Source organism: Lonchura striata, chromosome Z, assembly GCF_050655825.1.
Source record: "Lonchura striata isolate lonStrDom1 chromosome Z, ASM5065582v1, whole genome shotgun sequence".
NCBI classification, from domain to species: Eukaryota; Metazoa; Chordata; class Aves; order Passeriformes; family Estrildidae; genus Lonchura; species Lonchura striata.
In genome coordinates, this window is record NC_140740.1 from 7,945,193 (window position 1) to 7,971,136 (window position 25,944).

At 38.9% G+C, this 25,944-nt stretch overlaps 1 protein-coding gene across 3 annotated transcripts in view; it reads right to left on the reverse strand.

Moving 5' to 3' along the window:
* FER (FER tyrosine kinase) overlaps window positions 1–25,372 on the reverse strand; it is a 153,981-nt gene extending 128,609 nt beyond the window's left edge. Inside the window, exons 1-4 of one of the 3 annotated variants that reach the window (XM_021524773.4) lie at window positions 25,294–25,372; window positions 12,042–12,152; window positions 6,612–6,870; window positions 2,728–2,901 (exon numbers count right to left, since the gene is read on the reverse strand). In XM_021524773.4, coding sequence (XP_021380448.1) covers window positions 2,728–2,901; window positions 6,612–6,818 — 381 coding nt within the window. In that variant the 5' untranslated portion in view covers window positions 6,819–6,870; window positions 12,042–12,152; window positions 25,294–25,372. Of the gene's footprint in view, window positions 1–2,727; window positions 2,902–6,611; window positions 6,871–12,041; window positions 12,153–12,903; window positions 24,578–25,293 lie in introns of those variants that run through there. The other 2 variants (XM_085566655.1, XM_021524774.4) reach the window with 2 other exon arrangements.
* Window positions 25,373–25,944: the final 572 nt, after the last annotated feature.

Below are 25,944 nucleotides of genomic sequence, written 5' to 3' on the forward strand. Positions count from 1 at the left end.
TGTTCAAAAAATTACTGTTCAGAAATAATCCCAAATCATGAACTTGCAAGCAAAACTCAGTAACAAACCAGCCATCATAATACCAAAAAAACCTACCATGTATTGTAAAGAAAAACAAAAAATTCTGACCCCCCCCCCAAAAAAAATCCAACAGAGTAACAGACTTCAATTGGAAAATCAAGGAAGATAAATTATTAACTACTTTTAACTGAAGTGCTCCTCTAAGTGAATGTGCAAAAAAAAGAAGTTCATTCTACTGAAAAATTGTTCCTCTTGTAGCTGGCAGGAAGAAGGCTGAAGTTCATAGTTTTCCCCTTTTTTCATGAGGCAAGGCCCAGATAACACTACTTTCACCAACATCTGAAAACTTAATGTAATTCCTTAAAGATCCAACAAAGTGTTGTCTACACTTCTATTTTTGGGCCAACTGTGCAATATTTAATTTGAAGGCAGAACCTTTTCTCCACATCAATCACATACACTCATCTCATATTTCTGCATTCTGTAAATTATACAGATCTGCTGTTACTATACACCAATAAAGGTGAGATAGGAGAAATAACTTTATGACAAACTTGTATTTAAAGACACCGTCACAAATGGAGGAAAAAAAGCAATTAGGAAGTAATGATCACAATAAAGACCTAAATAACAAGAACAGCTTCTCTTATAGAAAACCAAAAAATAAAACAGGGCACTAGCATTAGGAAACCTTTATAACAACTACATTATGATTCTGAGATTACGTTTTTCTAACAGATAAAACCAACACCAACAGCATGTCTGTACCCAAAGAACATTTAAGGAATTAAGATGGTCAAGGATTACGTTAAATTCCATTTTTATTTTAAAAGGTCTCAACCACCTAATTAGCACAGTATTCTACTTTTTCCCCCTCAAATTTCATTAAGAAAGAAAATTATTCAACATCTTAATAGAAACTGGAATAAATCTACAAGATACAAGTCTTATTACATTTATGCAAAAGCCATGTTATTTGACTGTCCTTAAGAATCTCCCCTGTAAGATTCCTCATTGTAGAGGTGTCTAGAATAAGAAAGGATTACATACATGCATTTCACCTAAACACATTTTTATGCCATCTTATCGTAAAAATCAGAGCTGCACAGACACTGATGTTCACAACCTTTGTATACTGTCCTGAGATATAATTGGCATATTACCTCTGCGCATAACAAAAGCAGAAATAATATCACAGAACATGAGAAGTCTTTTGAATTTCAGGGAATCATTCTTAAAGTGCTCCAGGTAAGGTACACAAAATATTGAACAATGTCAGCTAACAATAGGAGAACACTATTCAAATACTTCTTTGCAAATTCAGGAAGGGGAAAAAAAGAAAACAAACCCAAAAAACCTCTAACCAAACAACAATGCAAGCTTAATCAGCAGGATGCAAAATACATTCATGGCTATGCAGCCCATAATAAAATAAAGCCAATATGGTTTGTAATAATAATTTGGCAAATGCTGAGTTTGCATTATGGTTTTTTTGGAAAAGTCTTATTCTAAAAGACATTTTTATTAGAGGTTCTATTAGAGTTTGGCCTATTAACAGAAAACAAAACATTGCATAGTCTCTTTTCAAACTATACCTGAACTTCCAGCAGTCTTAACTCCATTCCGCCTTTCTTTCTTATCTTTCTTTTTATCTTCCTGCAACTCTTTGTAATTTTTATTATTTCTATCACATGCTACCAGTTTTTCCTCTTCTTTCGTTCTAACATTTTTGAGATACACCAATTCATAAATAGCAGCAAATGATTATTTGGCTTGAAGTTTTTCAGATAATGACAGCCAACAGACCATGCATCAAAAAAGACATCCCCACAGTCCCTACCTGAGGAAGATGCCAAGATTCTAGCATGTTAGGGAAACAATCTTATTACAGCCAATGTATTTAATTTAAAATAGTCTTAGTTTAAATACAGAATAGCTCCAAGTTCTTCTCATAACTGGCCCAAGAACTTTTTACTCGTCAATCCATGACAGTGTTACTGCTTTACTCAGATGTTACATTTTAATTACATTACTTCAAATCCCAAATTCTCTGCTGGAAGAAAGAAGAAACAGTGCTTTTCCTTCTCTCAGTAGACCTTTCAGACTATTGCTCTGATTTTTGACATCTGTAGCTACATTTCCCCCAGAGCATCTGAAACTGATTTCTGTCAGCTTTACTGACAAGATACATCACTTTGAACACAAGCAGGATAACAGATATGTCATGGAAAACACTCTGAAGAGTTCCACCTGCAGCCTCAATGTTTGGTTTACACTTGCTTTATATTTTAGAACAGGGACTAGAACAGCCTGTCTCCACCCAAAAGAGTCTGGACTGCCAAGAGCACTCATTAACAACAGTTTACAGTGCCCAATTTCCATGAATGCCTAGAGTGGAATTAGAACAGAAAGGAGATGGAATAGAGAAGTGTCACACAAGAATTAATTATCCTCTACTAACAGAGCATTTCCAGTGGTATCTGTCCACTGAAATTCATATGGAAGAAATTTTTCATCTTTGTCTTATTAGCTATCAGGAAAGAAAATCTGTGTAGAAAATTATTAAAATTTAAACTAAGCATTCTACATATCACCCACTATGCTCCTACCACAGTATGAACAAAACCCAAAAAAAATTATCTTAATTTAATATTTTTAAACACAGAGATTTATTATCAATTTATCAAGCACAGATGAATAAAATACCTTATACATCTCTGCTTCAATTTGTTGGTGAACACCTACAAAACTCTTCTTAACTTGCTGCTTATCTTTGATCATCATTGTAAGCCTATGCAAGGGCCCAGAATTAAGATCCTCGGCATGTGTCTTCATTATTTTGCTCAGTTGTTCTGTTTGTTGTACCACAAGCAACCAAGACTATAAAAAAGTCAGAACAGAAAAGCACTTATTAATTTCAGCTCACAACCAAACAATTATAAGAACTGTGGGAAAAGATGCATCGTTTTAAAAAAAGTCAGTAAAAGAACTAACTTTAAGCTTACCCAAATGCATTTGAGATCCTCCTGCAACTGCAAAGTCATGATTCAATCTCACTCATAAAATCATAAAAAAGCACCACAGAAAAAAATACAGCATTGAATAGTCACTCTTCAGCACTGTCCTAGTATTTCTGAATCCTCATAAAAGCACTGCAGCCTTATTTTTTTCTAATATAACCCCAACACCCTAAGAACCATGTTGCTACATCCTTTGTCCTCTGTTTTCCCCCCCACAGTTGCTCTGCCCAAGCTGCCTTCCACACCTTTGAGTGAATACCTGACAGCAATGTGCATTTGAGGAGTGCTGGTTTAAGAGGACATCAGTCAGGCCACCAGCACCAAAGCACAGACAGACACAACACCCATCCATCACTGTAACCCAGCATCCTTCTGTACTCTTGCTTTAATAGCTTTCTTGGACAGTCTGCCAGTTTTCAGGATAGCTTAATGTGCTGTGTGTGGCTTTGAATACAGATATGCTTCTACAGATATCAGAGACACAAACGTGCCACAAATTAAACTTCAGTTCAAATAAAAGCCTTGGCTACACTCAAGATTGCTGTCACACGTTGGATTCTTTAAAGATAACTCCCTGACAATGAATGCTGTGCTAAGACTTCAGAGTGGCTACATGCCACAGAATTACAAGGTTTTGAAGGCAGCTAGCATATGACTTCTATTGGCATTTATCTTTTTTGTTACTAAAACAGAAATTAACCTAAGATAAAAACTTTGGAAAATCAATTTGTTTCTTAGTTTTGGGGTTTCTTCATATCCTGTATACCAACCTATACACCTAATATTTCCATCTCTACATGACAATGCTGCAACAGAGACAAGAGTCTAGAGAACAAAAGAAAATAAAATTGATTCCCCTATACACTGGACTATCTTAAACATTTCTTCCAGCTTGTAAATATCCCACAGATTGGCACAGAGATATCTGGACTGCTTAAAGTGTAATGTTATAAAATGTCAAGGCCCAAAGGTTTCCTGCTATGGCTGGAGACCATTTCAGAAGCCATACTGCAAAGCTGCATAGGATAAAACAGCATTGAACACCTCTGTGAGAAGAGTGGGCCTTTGTGGTTACAGAACAGTTCACAGAAGTGCTCTCAGAAGTGAAAATGTAGTCAGAATCATCCATTTTCTATAAGGCTCATTTATTACTGATGAGACAACTACTGTTTAATACCAAAAAATCACACCGAAAGCATTTTTCAACAGTGCAGGTATTCTAAGCAAATGCTTAGTTTACAAGTCACCAAATTAGCTTAAATAAGCCAGAAACATAGCAATTACTTCCCTTTCTATTAAAAAAAATTTGCATATTTCCCTGTTATTTACATCACTCTTTCCATCAGGAAAATGGGAAAGTGATGTTTCCATAGGGAAATAGCAGTAAAGCAGGATTTCTGTGCTTTGTATGGTTATATTTTATTACTTTGAATTAGAAGAAGGTGAAGTGAAAATGCTTCCATAGCAGAGATTTATATGGGACAAAAAAGCTGGGTGGGAACGGCAGAAAAGGTAAAGCATTTCCTTCCACAAAAAATTACCACAGTCCAAATGTAAATGCAATAAAACATATTATTGTTTGGTTTAATATTATTTTTCAGACATATGCACACACAAAAGTGCAGTCTGAAAGCTCTTAAGAACACCTCTTTTCTAGCATTATCAGTTGCTGCTAGCATGCCTTCCAGCAAGTTTGTTGTCTTCACATGAAAAAAAATCAGAAGACAGATTTTCCCAAACACCATTTCTCTCTAAGTGTTCACTCTTACTGTATGCTTAGAGATACATCAACACAAAACAAACAACCATAACAACAAAACCAACCAAACAAAACCCATTAAAAATTAAAAAGCTTGCTATTGGTTTTTAATGCCACAAAATGCCAAATAATACCACAATAACAAAAACAGGTATTTAATATCTTAGAAGATGTAAGAAATTAGATTCATGTACCATATTTGCATCATTCTTTGGTTCTGTAAAATGACAGGAAGAGCGAAAAAAGTACCACAAAATATTAAAATAAATTAGAATGAGATTAGTAAAAAATCAGTAATTCAGGCTTTTTAACTGCCAAAATCAGTAACATAATGTGTCACTACACAACTACAAAATCCAAGATGTCACTGAAATTATAAGACAAGCCCATATAAAAGATCTGCCAGTCCAGATTAATATTTTTGCTGTTAAAATGTAGAAAACAGAGAAAATGTAGAAATTAGAGATGCAACTTAGTGAAAAATTACACCTCCTTAAGAGAAAAAAATAAAAAGGGAATGAAAATCATGCTGAAGGACAACTTGAGCACTTCTGTTCAAAACAAGATTTCCAAATGTGCCATGCATGCCTCTTTTCAAGCCAAAAAGAACGTGGCTTAAGTCAGACCTCCAGATTTTTTCAATTTATCTGCTCACAAGAAATGCTCATGTTATTAACATGAACTGTCCTAGACTGAGATACCTATGTGAAGGTTAATGGTTTTTTAAACCTTATAACACTAAATACTCTGAGCCAATTAAAAAAAAGGGCAGTATTTCAATTTGCAAGGCAAGAATTGTTGGGAGGGAGGGAGGCAACAACAGAACGTGTGATATATAAACACTGCACAGTGCTGAAGCAGCCTAGCTATAGCAGCACAGCCTTCAAGTCACACAGAGCCACTTTAACCCTGTATACATCCATCCTGCTGCACAAGGAGTAGTCCTGTTCCTAATGCTACACCACAGCCATTGTTCAAGCAGCCACCTCATAAGCCCATGACATAAAAAACTGCTTTGTCTGAAATTTAACCTGACCCAGAAAGGGTGTTTTCCTGCAGAGAGAAAATAAGGATTCATGCCAGACTGAATGCACTGTGTAACCACTGCTACAGAACAAGGGCCAAGAACTGAATAAGCCATCAAAACAGAATAGTCTTCTCTTGTCAGTAGAGAATCCAGGTCCAGAGTAAAATTTTCAAACAGGTGATAAGGGAAGTTTGCTTCATTATTACATTTACTTGGACTTGCTCAAAGTCTAAAAACCAGTAATTTGGAACAGACAGAACAGACAGCATTACCTTTTTGAAAGTCAACACGGTTATTTAAACAGAATACAAAATAACCTCACAAATATGAGAAACATCCTGAATTAATGTTTTGTTCTTGCAACACATGCTGCACTGTGAGTAACAGCTGGAATTCTAGCCTTTGCCTTGGTTTCCTGGCATTTTTTCTATTTCTGTCACAAATTCTATACAACATAAACAATAGCTCCTATCTTAAAAGAAAAGCTTACTATGGCATACTTGATTTTCAAAGCACTAAGCAAAGAAGCAGGCTCAACCCATTTATGTAAAATACTGAGTTTCAAAAATTGGGATTGATTCTCATTCAGTTAATTTTTTCAAAGCAAGACTAGAGCTCAACTTCTGCATATTTCACTGAGAAATTAAAAGAATCCATTTTAAATGCTTTGGCAATATTAACTCACAAGAAACTGAATGGCTAGTAATCCAACTCAAACCAAAAAAAAAAAAAACAAAAAAAACCCAGAACCAAAGGATATTCCAAATTCAAACTTCAGACTTACCTTGGACACATTGCTGATATAATCCAACTGACAAGCACTCTCTTTATCTACTTGGTTACAAAGATTCTGTAAAGTGGACGCATATTCTTTATCACTTTTTACTCTCATGACCATAAATTTCTTCACTGTTTCCAGTAGTCGTAGTTCCCAGTCTTGCAGTTTTAATAGAGCATCATGAGAATACTTCAGGTCACCTCCAAACCCCATTTTTTAAGGCACAATATACCACACAGGGGAAAATACAGGCTCTTCACCACATCTGAAAGGAGAACAAGACTGATGAGACAATTATCAAAAGAAAAACTTCTGGTGAGACAAAGAGCAACTATAGATGCCTAAACACTGAAATTACCTCATCATAAGATTAACCACATACATTAACCTCCTCAGTATAAACTGAAAGTAAGCTCAGAGCACTGTTTTGAACAACAAATTCTGACTGCAAGATTTCAGCCTTAGAATTCCAGTTTCCATTTCTGCAAAAACATCCCTCCCTAACTTACAGTATGAAAGAAAACAACAGCGTCTAAGACAAACACTTAAGACCAATCTACATATTTAACCAAATAAGTACAGCTAGCAATATCTTCAGACAAGCTGCCAGCTGTATCTTTCTACTCCTGCTGACCTGCAATTTTTGTCATGTTTACTGTCATAAGAGCACAGAAAAATCCACATAAAACACCAGCTCTCAGGCACTGCATCTGTGGGAAACTGATAACTAGAAGCTAGTTTGCTTCAAAACACTGTGTTAGTGGGCCATAAAACCAGCAGATTCAACCTCCCAAAAAACAGAAACTATCCCAAAGCAGGTTTCCCATCCAACCATACACTGGTCCCCTGGGTCAGAGTTCTTTAGTTCACACCATTTTACCCTAGACAGTCCAGTCTTATTGTACCAAATTGACATAAAATAAGATTGATAAACAGGTAAGAAATGCTGCCTTATGAAATCCTGTAGCAGAACCAAAGGTCAAAGACACATTGCTAGAGTTAGCTTTGAAATACACGTATCTGACACTGATAAACACACATCTACATTGTGGAAAAGCTGAAACCACACAAAGAATTCCTACACACTCTTGCACAAGGTTTTCTAATGTGGGCTGAACCCTCTTTTCTGTGTACATACCAATCACCTATTCCTATACTAAACAGCTTCAACTAGGTAAGATAAACTAATATAAACTGCAACCCTTACCTCTGAACTGCAGTACAGCCACTGCCTGTACATTGCCTATTCACTAATTCCTGCACTTCAGCAAAGTCTTGGTTCTTTTTAACACAGAAACACCAATTTCTTCACAGGCTTTACACACTACCACTTAAAATAGCAGTGTTCTAAAAACACTAACAAATTTATCTATTTATCTTCCAGTGGTCCATTGAGGGAAGTAGGACTAATATTCTTATTTTACATTAAGAACTGAGACACATACTGATGTCAACATTGTGGCAGCTCATACCAGTATGTACAAGGCTTAAAGACAGACTATTCAGAGTGCCTAGCATTTTTAGCATGTTAGGTATTCAGAAAAAATAAATATGTCACTGGCTTCAGTTACTGCACAAAATTTCTGAAGATTTTGCAAATCAGAATCTCGAGCACCCTCTAAAATAAGCTTCGTGTACTATGTGTTTATCTTCAGAACACAAACCATGCTACATAACAAAACAAAGATCCAATAAAGAAAACTAGAACAGGACCACATTACTATGTATCGACACAATACAGATAAGTCAAAGCTGTATGAGCAACCTTAAACCTGAAAGCTTCCATAAGATCTTTAATTTGAAGCTGTATATTTTCATCAGAATTATTCCTGATGGCTAGAAATTCAGTCATACATAGCAACAGTAAATAGTTTATGTTAGCTGTATTTATGAACTATGTCACTGTTAGTAGCAATATGAAAATACCTCCACAGTTAAAATTGAGGAACACTCTTGCATAACCACAAACACTTTAGCAACATGAACCAAAGAAAAAAAATCTTAAAAGTCTTGTTTATTAACATGACTAAAGCTGCAGTAGTGAATTTTCTACGCCCTTTGGATCTAGATCCAATCTCATCTTTTACAACACCATTTTAGCACATTACCCAACTCTCCTAACACAACAGCTGTGAGAAAAGACAGTATCCTTGTTTCTTACATCCAGATTTAGAAAAGATGGAAGCTGAATCTCACAGTGAAGTTCAGCCTTGTATTATGAGTAAAGAAATGGCTTGCTTGCTTTTACCCTAGCCTCTGTTTTTTACTGAGAGGCAGTATGGCAAGAGAAGTAGGAAATATTCTCAGCACGTGATATTTGTCTGCTTCTAGTGACCTACAAAGGAGATCTAGGATTACAAAAATCAATAGAACAAAAGACCCGACATATCCCACTCCAGCCTGCTAAGTTGTTCTTCATGAAGCAGTAACCACATTTTTTTCTAATGCCAACATTAGATGCCTAGATACATAGGCAAAAATTGTACACACACTGGACTCCAATCTTCGTTTTAAATTACTCCTTTCACTGTGACAGAAGCAGCAAAGCAAAAGATTGTTTTGCAAAAGTGGTAAAATTATTATTTGCTAAAACTAACAAGCATAAAGACTCAGAACTGATGATTCCCAAATGGGTAAGCCAGCTGCCATGTCATTTCCATGTAAATTGAGAAAATGTTCAATCAAGACATCAGCCAAATACTTTATTGTGGAGGTGAAGACGTAGTGAAGAAGTATTCAAGACCTAAGCCACTTAACTAAGCTTAAGTTTTGAAAAACTAAAACCCGATTCTGTAATTTAAAACCACTTCTGATTTTTAATTTTTTTAGTAATTTTAAACAATTGAAAACAAAACAGATCACACAGTCATTAATTTGAAGTAAGAACTGTAAGGTATACCAAACTCATGAACACACAAATCTGATTTTCAAATACTCTTAAAAAACACAGGCACATTTTGAAAGGCCAGTGTACGAAAATACAGTATCTGGCACCAATACAGACAGGTATTTTTCCAAATTTGCTATCTCCCTTGTTAATGATCACAGAGATGAGAGCTGCCCTACATGGTCAATACAATACAACAGAGTATTTCAGTCAGAAAGGACCTACAGTGATCACCCAGGCACAGTAATGCATTTAGATCAGCCCTGTGTCTCCACCCATGGCACCAGAAGACATTTAAGAACAGCAAACTACCTGGGCTGCTATTCGGGGTGTGATTCTCCTTGTGCTTCCCCACGTTCACAGCTACTGGATTATGAAATACTAATATTCCCATATTTTTAGGCTTTACCCTACAACATTAAAATATTCACAATGAAAGACAAAGATTCCCAGGCAGATTTTGCAACCACAGACTACAACCAAAATTCAGAAATTGGCAAAACCAGCAAAATCTGAACTCAAAAAAGTTTTAATGTGGAACTGGTATGAGATATGGGGAGTTTGAGACACACGCATACTTTCTTCTTTAATGTTCAAAAGATGAAAAACATTGTGATAGCTATTCTGGGGGGGAAAAAATCTCAAAAAAACATGGGAGAGTGTTTTATCTTAATAGAAAAAACAGAGATGGCATAATGATTTAAAACAAGCTAGACAGAGAGGTGATAACAACAAAAAAGTAAATTCATACAGAATTAAATTAATACAGAAATTCATACAGAAATAAAAGCCTTCAGGAATTGCTTTACTCTTACAGTGAAGAGATTTCTTCTGTTTCTGGTAGATACCCATGAGGTTTATCTCTTTTTCCACATGTGAACAAAGCTTACATAATTTGACATGCCAGTCAAGTTTCAAACAGAATTGTAGCATATTTTGTAAAAGCAATAAAATACCAGCACCACCATATTAGACAAATGAATTTCAGCTACCTCTTTATATTTTGAAATATTATATATGTATATATATATATATATATATAAGACATATAATATCTGTTATAGACATAGATATAGATGGCTAAAAAATTACTGTACATGTAAATTAGTCAAAAAATATTTGTTAAACTTAGGAGTAAAATATGTCTCACAGTCAATTTCAAGAAAGTAGGACTTTCTTTATAGTGTTACGCCCAAAAAACAAACTAATCATTCACAGGAAGTACACACTGAATGTACATTTAAAAGGATAGTGCAAATGAGCAACCAGATCTCAAACTGTTCTAAATTTAAGCAGCATTAACAAAGACAACTTAAAATTTCTCTCAACCACCAACACAGTGGTGCAGTCAGATTCCAAACAAATCAACGTTAAATTTTTTCAGCCTAACTGAGAAACTTCAAGGAAGTTGATAGTCACATAATATTTCAATACTGTAACACTCCCTCCAGGAAATAAAGCCAGTATTCCAGTTAGTCTTGCTACTGGATTCCAGCAGCAATTCTGAAGAAAGTAGTTTGCATAACCAATGTACATTTAATTTAAAGATTGCAATCTGTCTGTGACATGTGAAAGTGGCCATGCTGTGTCAGACCAAAGCCTGAGATCAAATGAGCAAGGAAGAGCAGAGCATGTACAATGCAACACAAGATGCTCTCCTACACTTGTAACAACTGGTGTCTTCTGCTACATATTGCCATCAATTATATCCAAGGTTGTGACTTTATAAACCTGTAATAATGATGGATCTACCCGCATCAGTTTGAACGTGTGATTTCACAGTACCAGTGACAAGGTAGGCAACTAAAAAACTATAAAACCAGAAAGCACACCTGATTCTTAATTAAATTCAGAATAGGAAAGTACATCACAGATCTGGATTCTCTTATCCTTCATATTGTAACCATGAATTTAGATTATTCCTAAATTTGCATGGGCTCCAAATCATAGAGAATACAGAATGTCTCTTATTCTGCAAACACTTTCTACAAACATTAAAAATATCTCAAAATCAGAAAATAAAGATTATTTGGATTCAGGAGACAAATCCTCAAAATCAAAGCTTCTATACCAAACTAAAAACATTTTTACAATAGATTATCAATTTGTTAGACAGTTCTTCTCAATTTCTCAATGTGAGACTTACAGTAGTTATATTCCATTAAAATAATGAAATAGATTGTTTTCAGCGCTCCATCCACACCTTAAATAAAAATTATAGAGTCAAACAATTGACATTCTGTTAGTGTAGCATCCATTCCTGGAATGAACAAGACCATGAAACACAAAACACATGCATTACCTACCATTTGTTTACACTAATCACATATTCATAAGACCATCTTTGTACATACAGATATCATGTATACAACATAAACTAGTAAAACTAATCCTTCTGCAGAGCTTTTGCCAACAATAAACATCTGAAGGAGTTACACAAGTTTGCCTGATTATTTCAAAGCTGATTTGAAATACTGGTCCACTCAAAGCAAAGCAGGCAGCTAATTTTCAGGAAGGCTTTTCTGCAAAGCATAACTTAGCCAACATACCTTAAAAGTTTTCCTTCAGAAATGTCCTTTAGTACAGTTTTCCTATGTCAGCAGCTACTTCCTCTGATTTTCACCTACTGAAATATACTTTTTTTTTCTTTTCTGAGGACTCTGTGAAAGAAAAACATATCAAACTTCTTTTTACTATCTCACCATTTTCAAATACATTGCAAAACTCAAACTTAGGTAAGTTGCCCTGCATTTTCAGATTATTACAAGAATACAGTTTTAAAAAAACAAAAGTTCAACTAAAAGAGCAGATCTCTCTAATGACTGCCAGCAGTAGTATGCTATCACTTCATACACATAATTTTGAGTGAAGAAATAATTTTGCCTCTATGCATGTAAAAAAATATTTTTCTTTAAGTTCTTGGAATTTCTTATGACAAGTATACTGTAGCTGAAAAATCTGACAAATTTATTTATTTATGAACCTTCCCCTTGGTAAAATGAAAAGAGAAACTTATTAAGGAAAATGAAAGCACAGAAGGCCTAAGTTTGTTACATGAAAGACCAAGTTATTAGTGGTATTTTTTATAAAGGTGGAAGAAAACAAGTGGCAACAAGAGAAAGGAACCCCTCATTACACATAAAATTCTATCTAGCTCTAGCTACTCTAATATCTAGAAAAGTAGGGGGTCAGGAAGTTAGGATGATTAGCAAGACCAAAACTTCAAACTGTAGCTCTGGACCAAAATTTAGGTGAAGCAAACCGACACAGAAGGGTTTTGAACGTTTGTATCAAGAAAAATATATATTTGATTTAAAAAATTGTAAGAAACAAGCTTTGCACAGCTTACAAGTAAGTGCAAGGTATACTGTATAATCTCTACGTGTGGACTCATGATAAGTATTCACTCACAATCTCACTCTACAATGTCCAACTTCAGATGAGACATTCCATAACAGTTTAGCAACGCCTTCATAGGAAAAAACACATAAAGCAAAACTGAAAGAAAGACACAGTGTGTAGGGGTGAAGAAAGCAAAACTATTTTCAAAATCCCCATTATTTAAAACAAAGCACTGATCACAGACACGATCACAAAATCTTACGAAGGGACAATCTTAGTTCACATTCAAGCAGGCATTATTTAGTATTCCTTTCTCGTTACTTAGTGACATTTGAGAAACAAAGATCTGCCTAATATAAATACAAAACTTCTATTTGCCATGACCAAAAATAGAAAAGTCTAAGTGATGCTAAGATTCAGGCACTGAAAAGGAAAAGCAGATATGGAAGCAGATACAAAAGGAGGAAAAAACCACAGGATAAGCATTATAAAATTCATCACATTTCTAAGAAACAGATCTAAAATCATTTGTTCCAAAGTTGCAAAGCCCAAGGGAAAGCCTCCACTAGCAAAAAAGTACAAGCAACAGCAAAACATTAGAGTAAATCTGGCTCATCTTACTAGCACAAATACAAACGGGGTGGAAACACCAAACTTGTCACTGGACAGGAACATAAATCCTAATCCCCATTCAAATGGGCCTCGTGAAAGTGGAACAAACATCACCACCAGCACCTGGGCACATTCAAGTTTCATAGAGATGTTAAGGACTGCACATGGCAAAATGAAGCCCACAAAAAAAATCCATTTATTAAATGAAACAACAGATTGGAGCCACTTCAACACAAAAAAGTTCTATCTTCTGCTCCCTGAACACAAACAAAGACACACCATTTTTTCTCTTTTTAAAGAACTATGCTGTCATGTATTTTAGAGTGCAAAATTTTGTTTTTTCAATATGAAAACTAAATTCAAAACCAACTTTTCTTTAGAATTCCAGTTACTATTAACTTTTTACCTATGTGCATTTTTTCATCTGCATACAGGTCATTAGTAGAACTTAAACCTGGTAATGCTAGTCCAACACAGGTCTAATTGATAGACATACACTAGCTAGTACATGGAAGCATAATAAAAGCTTTCCAGTGAATTGCACAGCCATCTGTCAGAGGGCAATAAAATCTCACAACATTTCCACTGATATTTCTGAGCCCAAGCATAGCTGAATCTGATAGTTACAAACATGTTGCTACCTCAATGCAATTATTCACTAGCTAAGGAAGGTATAAAAGACAAATTTATAAGAAGATAAAGACAGAACACAAAATTTAGATGACCTGTCATCTTCTGAAATTACTAACAAGACAGCTAAGGCAAGTCCCCAAATCAGATCCTCTTTACATTTAGGATACATAAGGCATTTTCTAAAACTGAAGCATCCGAGATGCAATTACAAATATCAAATTAGTAGTAAGAATTCACCTGAGTCAGATGCTATTGAGCCAAAGTATTGAACAACAGCTATCAAATTTCCAAAATATTAATTCTGCAAAAACTTAGGCTTAAAGTGAGCCAAACAAAGAATAATCAAGAGTAGAAAATATATCAAATTTTCTTCAGATGGGACAAGGCAATCAGAAGCACAACACAGTTTAACTCTGATGCTGCACAAGGTGGTTAAAACCATGCCTAGAATTTATAGACTAGAATAACTCAAATGAAAAAAAGAACAATGCAGCTTTTACAGAGCAAAATCATGTTTCACAACTTGAAGAGTTCTGTGAAGGCATCAAGCATCCTGTGGGAAAAGGTGTTGGAAGTAGAAGTTTCTACTGATGTCTCTGATAGGAAGCTACCAGAGAACTGAAGACCTTGCAAAGTAAGACTTAAGAGACAAAGACTGACAGGAGAAAGAGCTTAGAAGCCTCTCCATAATCTGGGCCAGAACTTGGGCTGCTCTTCAGAATGGTTACCTGCCTATACATCATTACAGAAGCATCTGTGCTTTATACAAAATTATTATGACTCATCAAAATTGACAGATCATTACAAAACTTGCAAAAACCTCAGAATACTGAGCAGCAAGCACAGAAAGCAGCAGATGAAGTCACATGTCAATAAATGCAACACAATATACTGGTTAAGGGTTGTTTAATAATAGTACCAGAAAAAGTTGTAGCAGTCTCTGAAGACACACCTTTGAAAGACATTTGTTCAGTGCTTTCAAGCAATCGGGTTAGAAACCATCCAGAATAATACATAAATATAACATATTTAAAAAACATAACATGCCCTTATGCTGCTGATACATTAATGGTATTCCTATATGTCCAAGTGCTTCTAGCTAAAGAAAAACATAAAGCACCAAAGAAGAATATTGATCATAGCATGTAGCAGCTTACACACAGAGAAAAGGTAATTTTTAGCTCACAAAAAAGGTAAGAATGACAGGTGTAAGATCAAAGAACACGAAAAGAAAAAATCATTATAGCACAAAGTGATATGATATGTCAAATGCCTGAAGTGTTTTCCAGAGGAACTTGAGAACATCAAATGAAATTTTTAAAAAGTTGCTCTTATATCCTTCTTTGCCCAGTAAATAATTAAATTAGATAAATCAATACCTACAGACATTTCTGAGACCATGAAACAAAGCAGTACAAAATTATTATAAAAATTAATTTTAAAAAAACAGATCTGTAGAACAACAAGAGTTCCATCTTAAGATGTCTCTAAACTCTAAAAGCAGAACAGGAATTATTACTCTACATTTATGCCAACACCCCTTCTTATCTGACAGTAGCAAGTACTGTTTTACATGGATTTTACTTGGTCATGTACAAATATCCTCAAACAGTGGACTCTCATTCTCCCATCCATGCACCTGTAGGAAGACCATAGTTTTCCTCAGCAGTTCCTCTAAAAAAAAAAAAAAAAAAGCAAAACAGATAGAAGCCCAACAACACAGCTCCCAGGTTCTCTGCCTAGAATCACAAGATGCAATTCTAGTTTTTTCAATCCTTCATTCTAAACTATTTTATAAACCACAGCTGTCCTCTAAACAACCTGGAACTGGTCACCATCTCACATAAGAAGTCTGAAGCTGAATCAGTGAGGCAGTGTAGGACCAACCAACTCTGACAAGAACAGAAAGATTTGTTTATATTACTTGCAAGCTCCTTGCCCAGGTACTTACCCTCTTTCTAATAACTTGATAATGCATCACTATTTGTTCATTAATCAAAAATTCATGTTCTTTTTCCACTTTTTCTTCCCCCACCACACATCCATTCTGTCCACCCTACAGCCAACCAGTGAGCTTTCACACTCACTGAACCTTGCTTTATTCCAGATGACATGTCCCATTTTCCAAGACAATTCTGAACAGTAATCTCATTCTCCACCCCACCTTCAGCTGTTTGCTACTTCCCATGGTCTGGTAACCTTCTCGGCATGTTCTTTATCATCTCAGGCTTTCTGTGAAAAAATGGGCAAAGGGTAGTGATGACATCTGGTAGAGAACATGCAGGAAGTGCTTTTTAGGTGCGTGCAGTTACTCAATCAGTTTTGTTTCCACCCTGCAGAAGTTTCTACCTCACAGTCACAGCTAAATATACACATACTGAATTCTCACTGGTGAGATTCACACTGCATCTCACCAGGCAGACAAACAAGAAGGTGGAGGCAGATACAGGCTAAGAAGAAAAGAGCTAGTCTAGTGGACACAAGTTACATCCTGTCACTAATGCTTTAAGACTCTTCCCTTGTTAACTCTGAAAAATTGACAAAGTAAGCCACACATGCTTCTTTTGCTTTCAAAGGTAAACACACCTAGTAACCCATCACCTTTCATGTGTTTACAAAAAAAAAGCTTTCCTTCCTCCATTTTTCCAAGAATTACACTTTCTCTAAATTCAGCTCCAGGACTCAAGGAAAGGCAAAGAAAAGCATGGCCTCAATAAAGAGTTTCTGACCAACAAATTTTCACTAACCTATCAATTCTGCAGTGTTGCAACACGTATCAACACTCTAGATCCTAAAAGAGAAATGGATTGAGCAGGATAAGGCTGCTAGAAGTGACTATCTCAGGGCAGGTACTGCGCATCTGCAGCCCTATTAACCAATTCTATCAGCTAAAGAGAAGGGCAGAATTACAAAGAAATACTGTTAAATAATAATGTTAATAATGTTAATAATGTTAATATCTCCAAAAATTGGCCACAAACTGAAAACAGAATAAAAAATACATCAGTGACTCAAGCTCACTTAAAGTGTATATTATAGAGTATAGTAAAGAAACTTCTAAGTAAAAAAAGAGAAGCTAAAGAAAATTAAACTATTGCATTTTTAAGGGATTTCTTGTCTTAGATGAGTAGTGAAGGTAGAAACAACTTCTGGAAAAAGTCGACACTGAAATTAAAAAGCACCTGTAGTAACCATCTCAACTAAAGAGTTATTTTAAGCACCACTAACTTAGATATTTCTCTTAGATATTTAGATTTCAATTAGCTACCAAGTTCTCTAGTCTGAAGGTAGGAAGCAGTCTTCCCTACTTGAAAAATACACCAAACCTCTGAAAGCAGCATTTCACATCTCGATATCCATCTGTCTCGAGATGAATACTTGGCAAGTCAGAATTAACACTCACAGAAAACCTACATGTAAACTATCAGTCCCAAGGCTGCCTATGTAAGCATTTCTTCAGGGGAACAGGTTTGAAGAATACTCCTACTGGGGGTCTCTCATCATCACAAAAGCTACACCTAAGACTCATCCTGAAGACTTCAGGTCCCAAAATTCACTGGCTACTGCCATTGCACATTTCAACTTAGAAATCCAGAGTACTACCAGAAGCTTCATCTAGTAGCACTGTCTTAGCTCTCAAGATTTAAGAACAGCCATAGAAAAAGACAAATCCGCAAGATGTCAAGTACTTTTAAAGGTCTAGAGACATTTAATTTCTTCCCATGACCCATTATCAGCCAGAATGTCTCAATTCAGAAAAAACAGATAGCAAATCTGCCATTGGTCTGTAATATATGACAATAGTGGTCTCCTCAGGAGAAACATAATCTAGTTCCAAGTATTTATTGCTCTTTGGAAAGCAACTGAATGAGCAATCAGGAGGTTTCTTCTTCTTTCCTCCTTCATTAAACTAATTACATCCTTCTGGTTCATTAAACCCTCTACTTAGTTAACTCACTGTTCATTCAGTCCTCTCAAGGTCACTTATTTCCTTGGCATCATTGTACCACATTTAATGTAGTTTAATTACACAGTATTTTGTACAGAAAATACTGGCCATGAGGATCATAGATCCAGGAGGTGGCTCTGTCTCTTCCTAGCCGCTGATATTCCAGGCTGTTGCACTGCAGGAAATGTAACATATCGTGTGGTTCTGTGAAAGGTGTGCTGCCTCAAGCCTTTGTTTGCTGTCCCTGAACTGAATGACTGTTCCTTCCCATCTCCATATCCTAAAAGATACCATGGTAATTCTCTGTGTTAAATGGGATACAGTTACTCTCACCAGAAATGCAGATGACTGAACTATGCATTTGTGCCTTCTTACATGCTTTAACTGTGTAACAAAATTTATTTCATATATTCTACAAATAAGTATCAATATAAAAACCTACCTATTATTTTCTTAGTTCCAGACAGTTCTGTTGGGGTATCATCAGCCATCCTAGCTCTAAAGAACTCTCCTTCTGAAGAATATTACTTTCATTTAAAAGTGTATGAGCTTTAATTAAAGGATGCTACTACAAACAGGTAAAAGTGGTAGAAGCTTAATCTTCCAGGTGTCTGGACAAGTGGTCCTGAAGTGCACATGCAAGACTGGATTCTTCACATGGAAATGTATTTGCATAAGTAAGATTCAGCCTATCTGATTTTTGTTCCAATAGATTATTCTTTCATATCCAGTCTTTCCTGCTGCTGCTCAAAACTGTTCCTTCCAGAGATTATACCAGGCAGCCAATATTTGACTTAAAAGGACAATATTCTTCTTAACAGTATCATTCAGAAACAAGTTAGAAATAACAATAATGTACTGTAGACAAGGGTTATTTAGCTCCCTCAGAATTCTTGCCTAACTGTACTCGGAGATAATTTGACTGCATCTCTAAACCTAAAATCCCAACTTAATCTGAAAAAAACTCTGTAGAGGAACACAAGCCACGCTGTCATAACGGCCGAATGTTGACGACCATCTGCTTAATCAGAGCTTTGGAAATGGCAGCTCCACACCCACACTGCTAACCCCTACATCCCACTTAGGCTCCCCTGGCCTATGTGCACAGCGTATGCACTACATGCTTCCCAGAAACATGAAGCCTTGGGACACAAGGCATACAGGGACAGGATACCTCCTGAAGACTTTCTGTGAAGGGCACAAATCTGCTGCAATGAGTTTCCATATTGTGTCTGAAGCAGGGCCAGGAGTAAACTCCCATCATTTACGGGTTTCAGAGGGACCACTTGGCTCCAGAGAAGGAGAGTTAGAAAGTATGCAGCATGGAAAACTAAGAGACCAGACACAAGGACTGACTCAAACTGAGATTTTGACTTCAGTAAGAATGGCATATAATTACCTTCTCTCATTTAAAAAAAAAAAAAAAATTAGATAAATTAGATTGTTTGGATGCCATTTAAATTTCTTAAAATAGTAGCTTCAAATTTACTTATCACATTCATTGGTAAGAGATTATGCACTCCAGTTTCAACATTCACCTAATCCAAAGGGCAAAAGTTATATAGCTTTCCTCTATCTTTGTTACAGACCCTTTAGAACTCTGCTTTTTCAGATGCACACTTCAACTGCCAACATTTTTTCTGTATTTGGCAAATCAGGCATTTCCTTTTATCTGATAAACTTCAGTTTATGAACCATATCATGGAAACGTCAGAAAAGCTGGGCGGTAACGCAGCATTCACAGCATTGGCATACAACAAATACACCTAAAATAAACAAGGATGTGTTTTTCTGATTTGTGTTTTCTACTTTTGAATCTGTAAAAAGCTGCTGTTAAGTTGTATGATTTTTCTTAACATTGCAATTCTCACATTTTGCTGATTATTTTAAAAAGCTTAAGTTGTCATATTTTTGAACTTAACCACTTTGCCTGACTGTACCCCTTATCTGTACTTCCTGAAACCTAGAGTATAAATGCTGCGGGTTATTATTTTACACTCATGAGCATTTGAAAGTAGAAGCCACAACTAAGAAGTCAGATGCTATCTGAAAGACACACAAAATATAGAAAGAAAGCTTTAGCATAATTCTGAAAAGCTGTATTTGAGCAGACACAATAGCAATACACTACAGGGATCATAATTTAACAAATTTATTAAATGTAAGAGCAGATAAAACAAGCTTTATTCAAAAATCTGTATTCAAAAATCAGGATTTTTGATCCTATGATGTTACTCCTACTTGTTTATAGGTTTACCAAAGGTGAATTTTGTGATTTACAAGTGTAGCAGCTAACAATCCCTACCAGCTCAGACGTTATTGATAGGTTCTTTGTCCGAGTATTAAAGCACCAAATATTCAATAAAATAATTCCTGTCTTATTAAATAACCATTAAATCTATGTCCTTTCCAGCTCTCTATTGCAAGAGAGAAAACAACTTATAACTGCCACTCTCAATTGAAACAGCAAACATTACAAATGTGATGACAGATAATGTAAGCTACAATATGCTTTCAATGTATTGGAGTAAGGTTTTCCAAATTTTCTAAAGCAAAAAGTTAGGTATAAACAGAAAAAAAAGCAGCAAAGCTGACAAACCAAGTACAAAATTAAGAGACTCACAAAATGAAGATGCAAACCTAAATTCCACCCTCTTTGGAATATGCACTATGTGATTGTGTAATTACTTTCATAGCACTTTTCCCTAGGAATGCCCAACCCATTTATTAGAGAGGATGGAGTGCTCTGAGTATGATTCAGCACTCTGTCAGAGGGGCTCATCCTCACGACTCTTACCAGGCTCATTGCTATAATTGTGTGTCTCCCATTTACTAAGCAGGCAATTTCAAGGAACAAATGGCTTGTAATTAATGCACTTTAACACTGCTCTGGATTTAACTTCTGCCTCTGGTAAAGAGTGCTTATGTAATACACAACAATTCACAAACTTTTCACAGGTTGCCAGGACTTACACAATAACTGACTTTTCATTCAGTCTTAATTATGATAATTTAGCTTTATGTTTAAGCACAATTTCTTAATGTCTCAGCTCCTCATGTTGAAATAAATCACTTACAGAATCACAGGATGAAAAGTTGTGACACTATTAAAATCATTTAATGACAATTGCAAGACAGCTACCCGTCTTCAGACCAAGATTTGAATGCCATATAGAAAAATGCCAAATATGTGAGAACCATTAATACTTATTCATTAAATATTTTCTTACTAGCTCATACTAAGAGAGGGTTGCAACTGGACTACAGTATCATACAGCATAGCTAAGAACATATTAACAGTATACACATGATTGCCCTATTTCCCCCTCAACAGCTGACAGCATGTGTTTGTCCTAATAGAGAGCTATATGGCAGAAAGCTCTCATAGGATGCAGTTAGTGCTGTAACTCCACATACTTGGAATTACTGTCCAAGCACTGTTTCCTCGGCAGAAAAAAAGAGCAGCCATATCAGAAATCCTAACAAAATACCCTTTTTGCTCAAGGTGCAAGCCCACAACATCAACAAGTTTCTAAAGAGCCAACTAACATGCTCCAAAGATCAGTAATTCTGTCAAACTTGTACATGGGGACAGAAATCAGACACTGAACTGCAGTAAAGTTATAAATACAGAGGGTTGTCTCTACCAACTGCTATGGCACACATCTTGGTATTGTAAGCAGATTAGTAAGAAACCCAGAGATTAAGAAGATAGTTTGAAATTACACGTGGTTAAAGCACCAGGCATTTTCTCTCAAGTGTAGAAAGCAGCAATGCAAGGGAAGCTGGTTACTATAGAGCAAACAGCAATCTGAAATCCAAAGTAGAATGATGCCATGAGGTACAGTTCACTCATTCAGATTAAAAACAGCATTAAGCCCTACATTAATGGGAATTTATTTTTATTATCATCAGGGAAACACACAGGAATTTAAAATTCCCTATTATTTCAGACTCCTTACACCAAACTGAACTCTGCACTTAAACTTGCAAAATAGAAAAGAATTATAGTAATGGTCACAAATATGATTTCATGCTACAAGCTGACAGCAATCAAAGCCTTCCATCCAGTGAAGCTGTCCCACAAGAAAAAAAATTATAATCCCAAACACAAAAATAAAAGCCATTTTAGAAGGACTCTCACTGGTTTTTAAGAATCCTTACAAAAACTTCCTATGTACATCTATGAGCCCATACACATAGCTCTTAAAATGAGAGGGGACTATCTTCTCTCAAACTCTGGAAACAAAGAAACAAAGCTATGAATTTCACTGATTCACTACTGCAAAAAAGTTTCAAACATAAACCTTTGTAAAGAAATGCTACATTTACCTGACACAAAGGTTAAACAGCAGAAACTTTCTGCATATTTTCATGCTCCAAATTTTAAATCCTTTAACTCCCTAATAAAATAGTGAATACTCAACCATTTCAAGACTATCTCTGCCGTAGAATAAAGCCCTCCACTAGGTTTTTTAAATCCATTTTCACAAGGCGGATACAGCAACAATATAATTAAGCCAGGACTGAGCGGACAGTTTTATCTCAGAATAGGAGCATATATGCAGTTTACTTCCTACTGGAATGCATTTAGGCTTTCTTCTCTTACTGTTTTGCTTCTCCTCCCCGCCAGCAAAAAAGTCTCTTTCCCTAGACCTACTTTCCACACACTGCAAAAAAAACTCCTCCCTGTGAAGTGATGACCTCATGCTCCTAGCCCATCTCCTTGTATGGAGCAATTCCGGACTTGCTGCCAGCTCTCTCCGCCTTCAGCCTGACATGGCAAACATATCTTCCTTCATCCTGCTGCTTCCGAACTGAGGGAACCGAGGACGGGCGGCAAGTGGGGAGGGCAGAGCGGGCAGGGAGAGGGGATTTCCCACGGACAAAGAACGGGCCACCAGATGCCTGCCCGCTCTCGCATCAACATAACTTCGTACCACCAAAGCATCTCTGCTCCCCACGGCAGGAAGAATGACACTGAACTCTGAACATTTTAAGTATGGAAATACATACCATTTTACCTAACTGCAGTGTACCTCCTGCAACCAAACCTTACTTCCTTTTTATGCTATCTCTTATTAGTGAAGAAAATGTCACTTCTCTCTTAACAAAGGCCCATCTCACCTTCGCATCACTAAAGTTTTTTGATATTGAAATCGGCCTGACATCCTGTGCACACACTGATACATTCTTTTATCTTTTTTGCTAGTTAATCTTTAAGCTCTATCAAACAACTCCAGAGGAACTGAAATTTTCTGTTCTCTATACTCCATTCATCACCTTCTCTGGCCTGTCTTGCTTTCAAGTGTCAGAATTATTTCTACATGATCACTTTATACACTGGCAATCCAAATACCCACTGACAAAGGACTCAGTTGTGACATGAAGTTACAGTTGTAGAAAATCAGGAAATGTGATGGATAACTGAGCTTTTGCTCCACTAGTAAGTAGCACTGTACATACAAGACTTGATCTTCTCCCTCCAAGAAAAAACTCCAAAGCCCAAGTTTACTAGGGTTAACATTCCATGCATGTATATTTTAAAGTTCTAACCATACTGACAATTTCTGTCAACACATTTCAAGGAATTTGTAAGATGAGGGAACATACACTGGTCTCACCAACAATAATCATTGCTCTAACTCAACCTACAATGTGTCCCTAATTTGCAATTTGCTTTGACTGTGAGCAGATGATGTCTGAATGTCCCACCTCTCTGAGATTCTCAAAGACTACCACTATAAAATAAACTGTAGAAGTAATTTATTTGTTAGGTATTATTAGCAAGTAAGATTAACTTATTTTAATAAATTTATTTTAAGACCCAGTAATTTTTTTGGTCCAGTTTCACACATCATCATCTGTATTTTTTTTCACACTGCAACTTCTTGAAGGAATCTGCAGTACAACAGAGCAGACCACCAAAGACACTTTGAGCAGGTCTGCTTCAAAGCAGGGAAAAGTTATTTCACCTACTTCAAAAGCAATGATGCCGTCCTGCAAAGAGAAAATGAGCTGGCTTGTTTTAAAGGTCTTACAAAACGCCCTGGTGCTCACACAGGATGTGTCACTTCAGAGGTGTATGCTCATGTGAAGTCCAACCAAACAGAAAGATACTCCAACACGAAAAAGGATGTTTAATGCCCTTCAGTGTAATCCTCTCGAACCCCAAATATGAATATTACAGTACACGTACAAATACCAAAATCTCAAACGCACAAAGCATTAGAATGCACAAAAAAAAGCGCCAGGGCAGCGACACTGAGAAGGCCTCAGCATGCAGGTCCAACACTAATGCAGAAGTTCATGCAGGCAGCCGCTGTGTTGTACAGAACTGTCAGGCGGCACCAAGGAGGGAAAATCACAAAACCCCAAACCGAACCCCCGGGGCTGCTGCAATTTTTGGGAAGCAGGGATGGTCACACATCGCAGCTCCTGGCGCTACCCAGCGCGTCCTCCTGTTACTCCCAGCACTTCCAGCCCAGCCGGAGAACGGGAGGGGAGCAGACGCGCCCGGCACCGCCGGACCGGGGCCCGGCACCGCCGGACCGGGGCCCGGGACCGCCGGACCGGGGCCCGGCACCGCCGGACCGGGGCCCGGGACCGCCGGACCGGGACCCGGCACCGCCGGACCGGGGCCCAGGATCGCCGGACCGGGGCCCGGCACCGCCGGACCGGGGCCCAGGATCGCCGGACCGGGGCCCGGCACCGCCGGACCGGGGCCCGGGACCGCCGGACCGGGGCCGGGGACCGCCGGACCGGGGCCCGGGACCGCCGGACCGGGGCCCGGCACCGCCGGACCGGGGCCCGGGACCGCCGGACCGGGGCCCGGCACCGCCGGACCGGGGCCCGGGACCGCCGGACCGGGACCCGGTACCGCCGGACCGGGGCCCGGCACCGCCGGACCGGGGCCCGGCACCGCCCTCTGGCCCCCCCGGCCAGGACATCGCCGGCGGACCCGGAGAGGGGGCGGGACCCGCGCCCGCTGCGCTGCCCCTGACCGCCGGGGCGGAGCCGCCTCCGGGCGAGCGGCGCCACCGACACCTCCCGGCGGGACGCCACCGGGACGCGACCGGATGCGGCCGCCGCCGCCGCCCCGGCGGAGCGAAAGGCGAGCGGCGCCGGTGCCCGGCCCGCCCCGCCGCGCGCGCAGGTGGAGCCGGCGCGGGGCCCGCCGCCGGCCCGGGGCCGGGCGGGGCCCGGCGGTCCCGGGCCGGGCCGGGGCGGGCGCGGCGCGGGCGGCGCGCGCGGACGGTCCCTACCTGACAAGCCGAGCCCCCTCCGCCGCCGCGCGCGTCACGGGCCCGCCCGCCCCGCGTGACCCGGCGCGGGCCAATGCGCGCGGCGCCGCCCGCCGCCCCGCCGGCCAATGGCGGCGCGGTCCGCCTCCCGCTGACGCGCGCGCGGGGACGGAGGGGCGTGGGAGGGGGGGCGCGCGCTCCCGCGGCGACGCCTCCCGCGCGCCTCCGTCTCCCGGCAACGGCGCGCGGCCCCGTGCGCGGCCCCGCGGCGCCTCAGCGCTGCGGACAGCCTGGGGACAGCCTGGGGACAGTCTGGGGACAGAGCTGGGGACAGAGCTGGGGACAGAGCTGGGGACAGAGCTGGGGACAGAGCTGGGGAGAGCCTGGGGACAGAGCTGGGGACAGCCTGGGGAGAGCCTGGGGACAGTCTGGGGACAGTCTGGGGACAGCCTGGGGACAGCCTGGGGAGAGCCTGGGGACAGAGCTGGGGACAGCCTGGGGAGAGCCTGGGGACAGCCTGGGGACAGTCTGGGGACAGCGCTGGGGACAGCCTGGGGACAGAGCTGGGAACAGCCTGGGGACAGCGCTGGGGACAGCGCTGGGGACAGCCTGGGGACAGAGCTGGGGACAGAGCTGGGGACAGCGCTGGGGACAGCCTGGGGACAGAGCTGG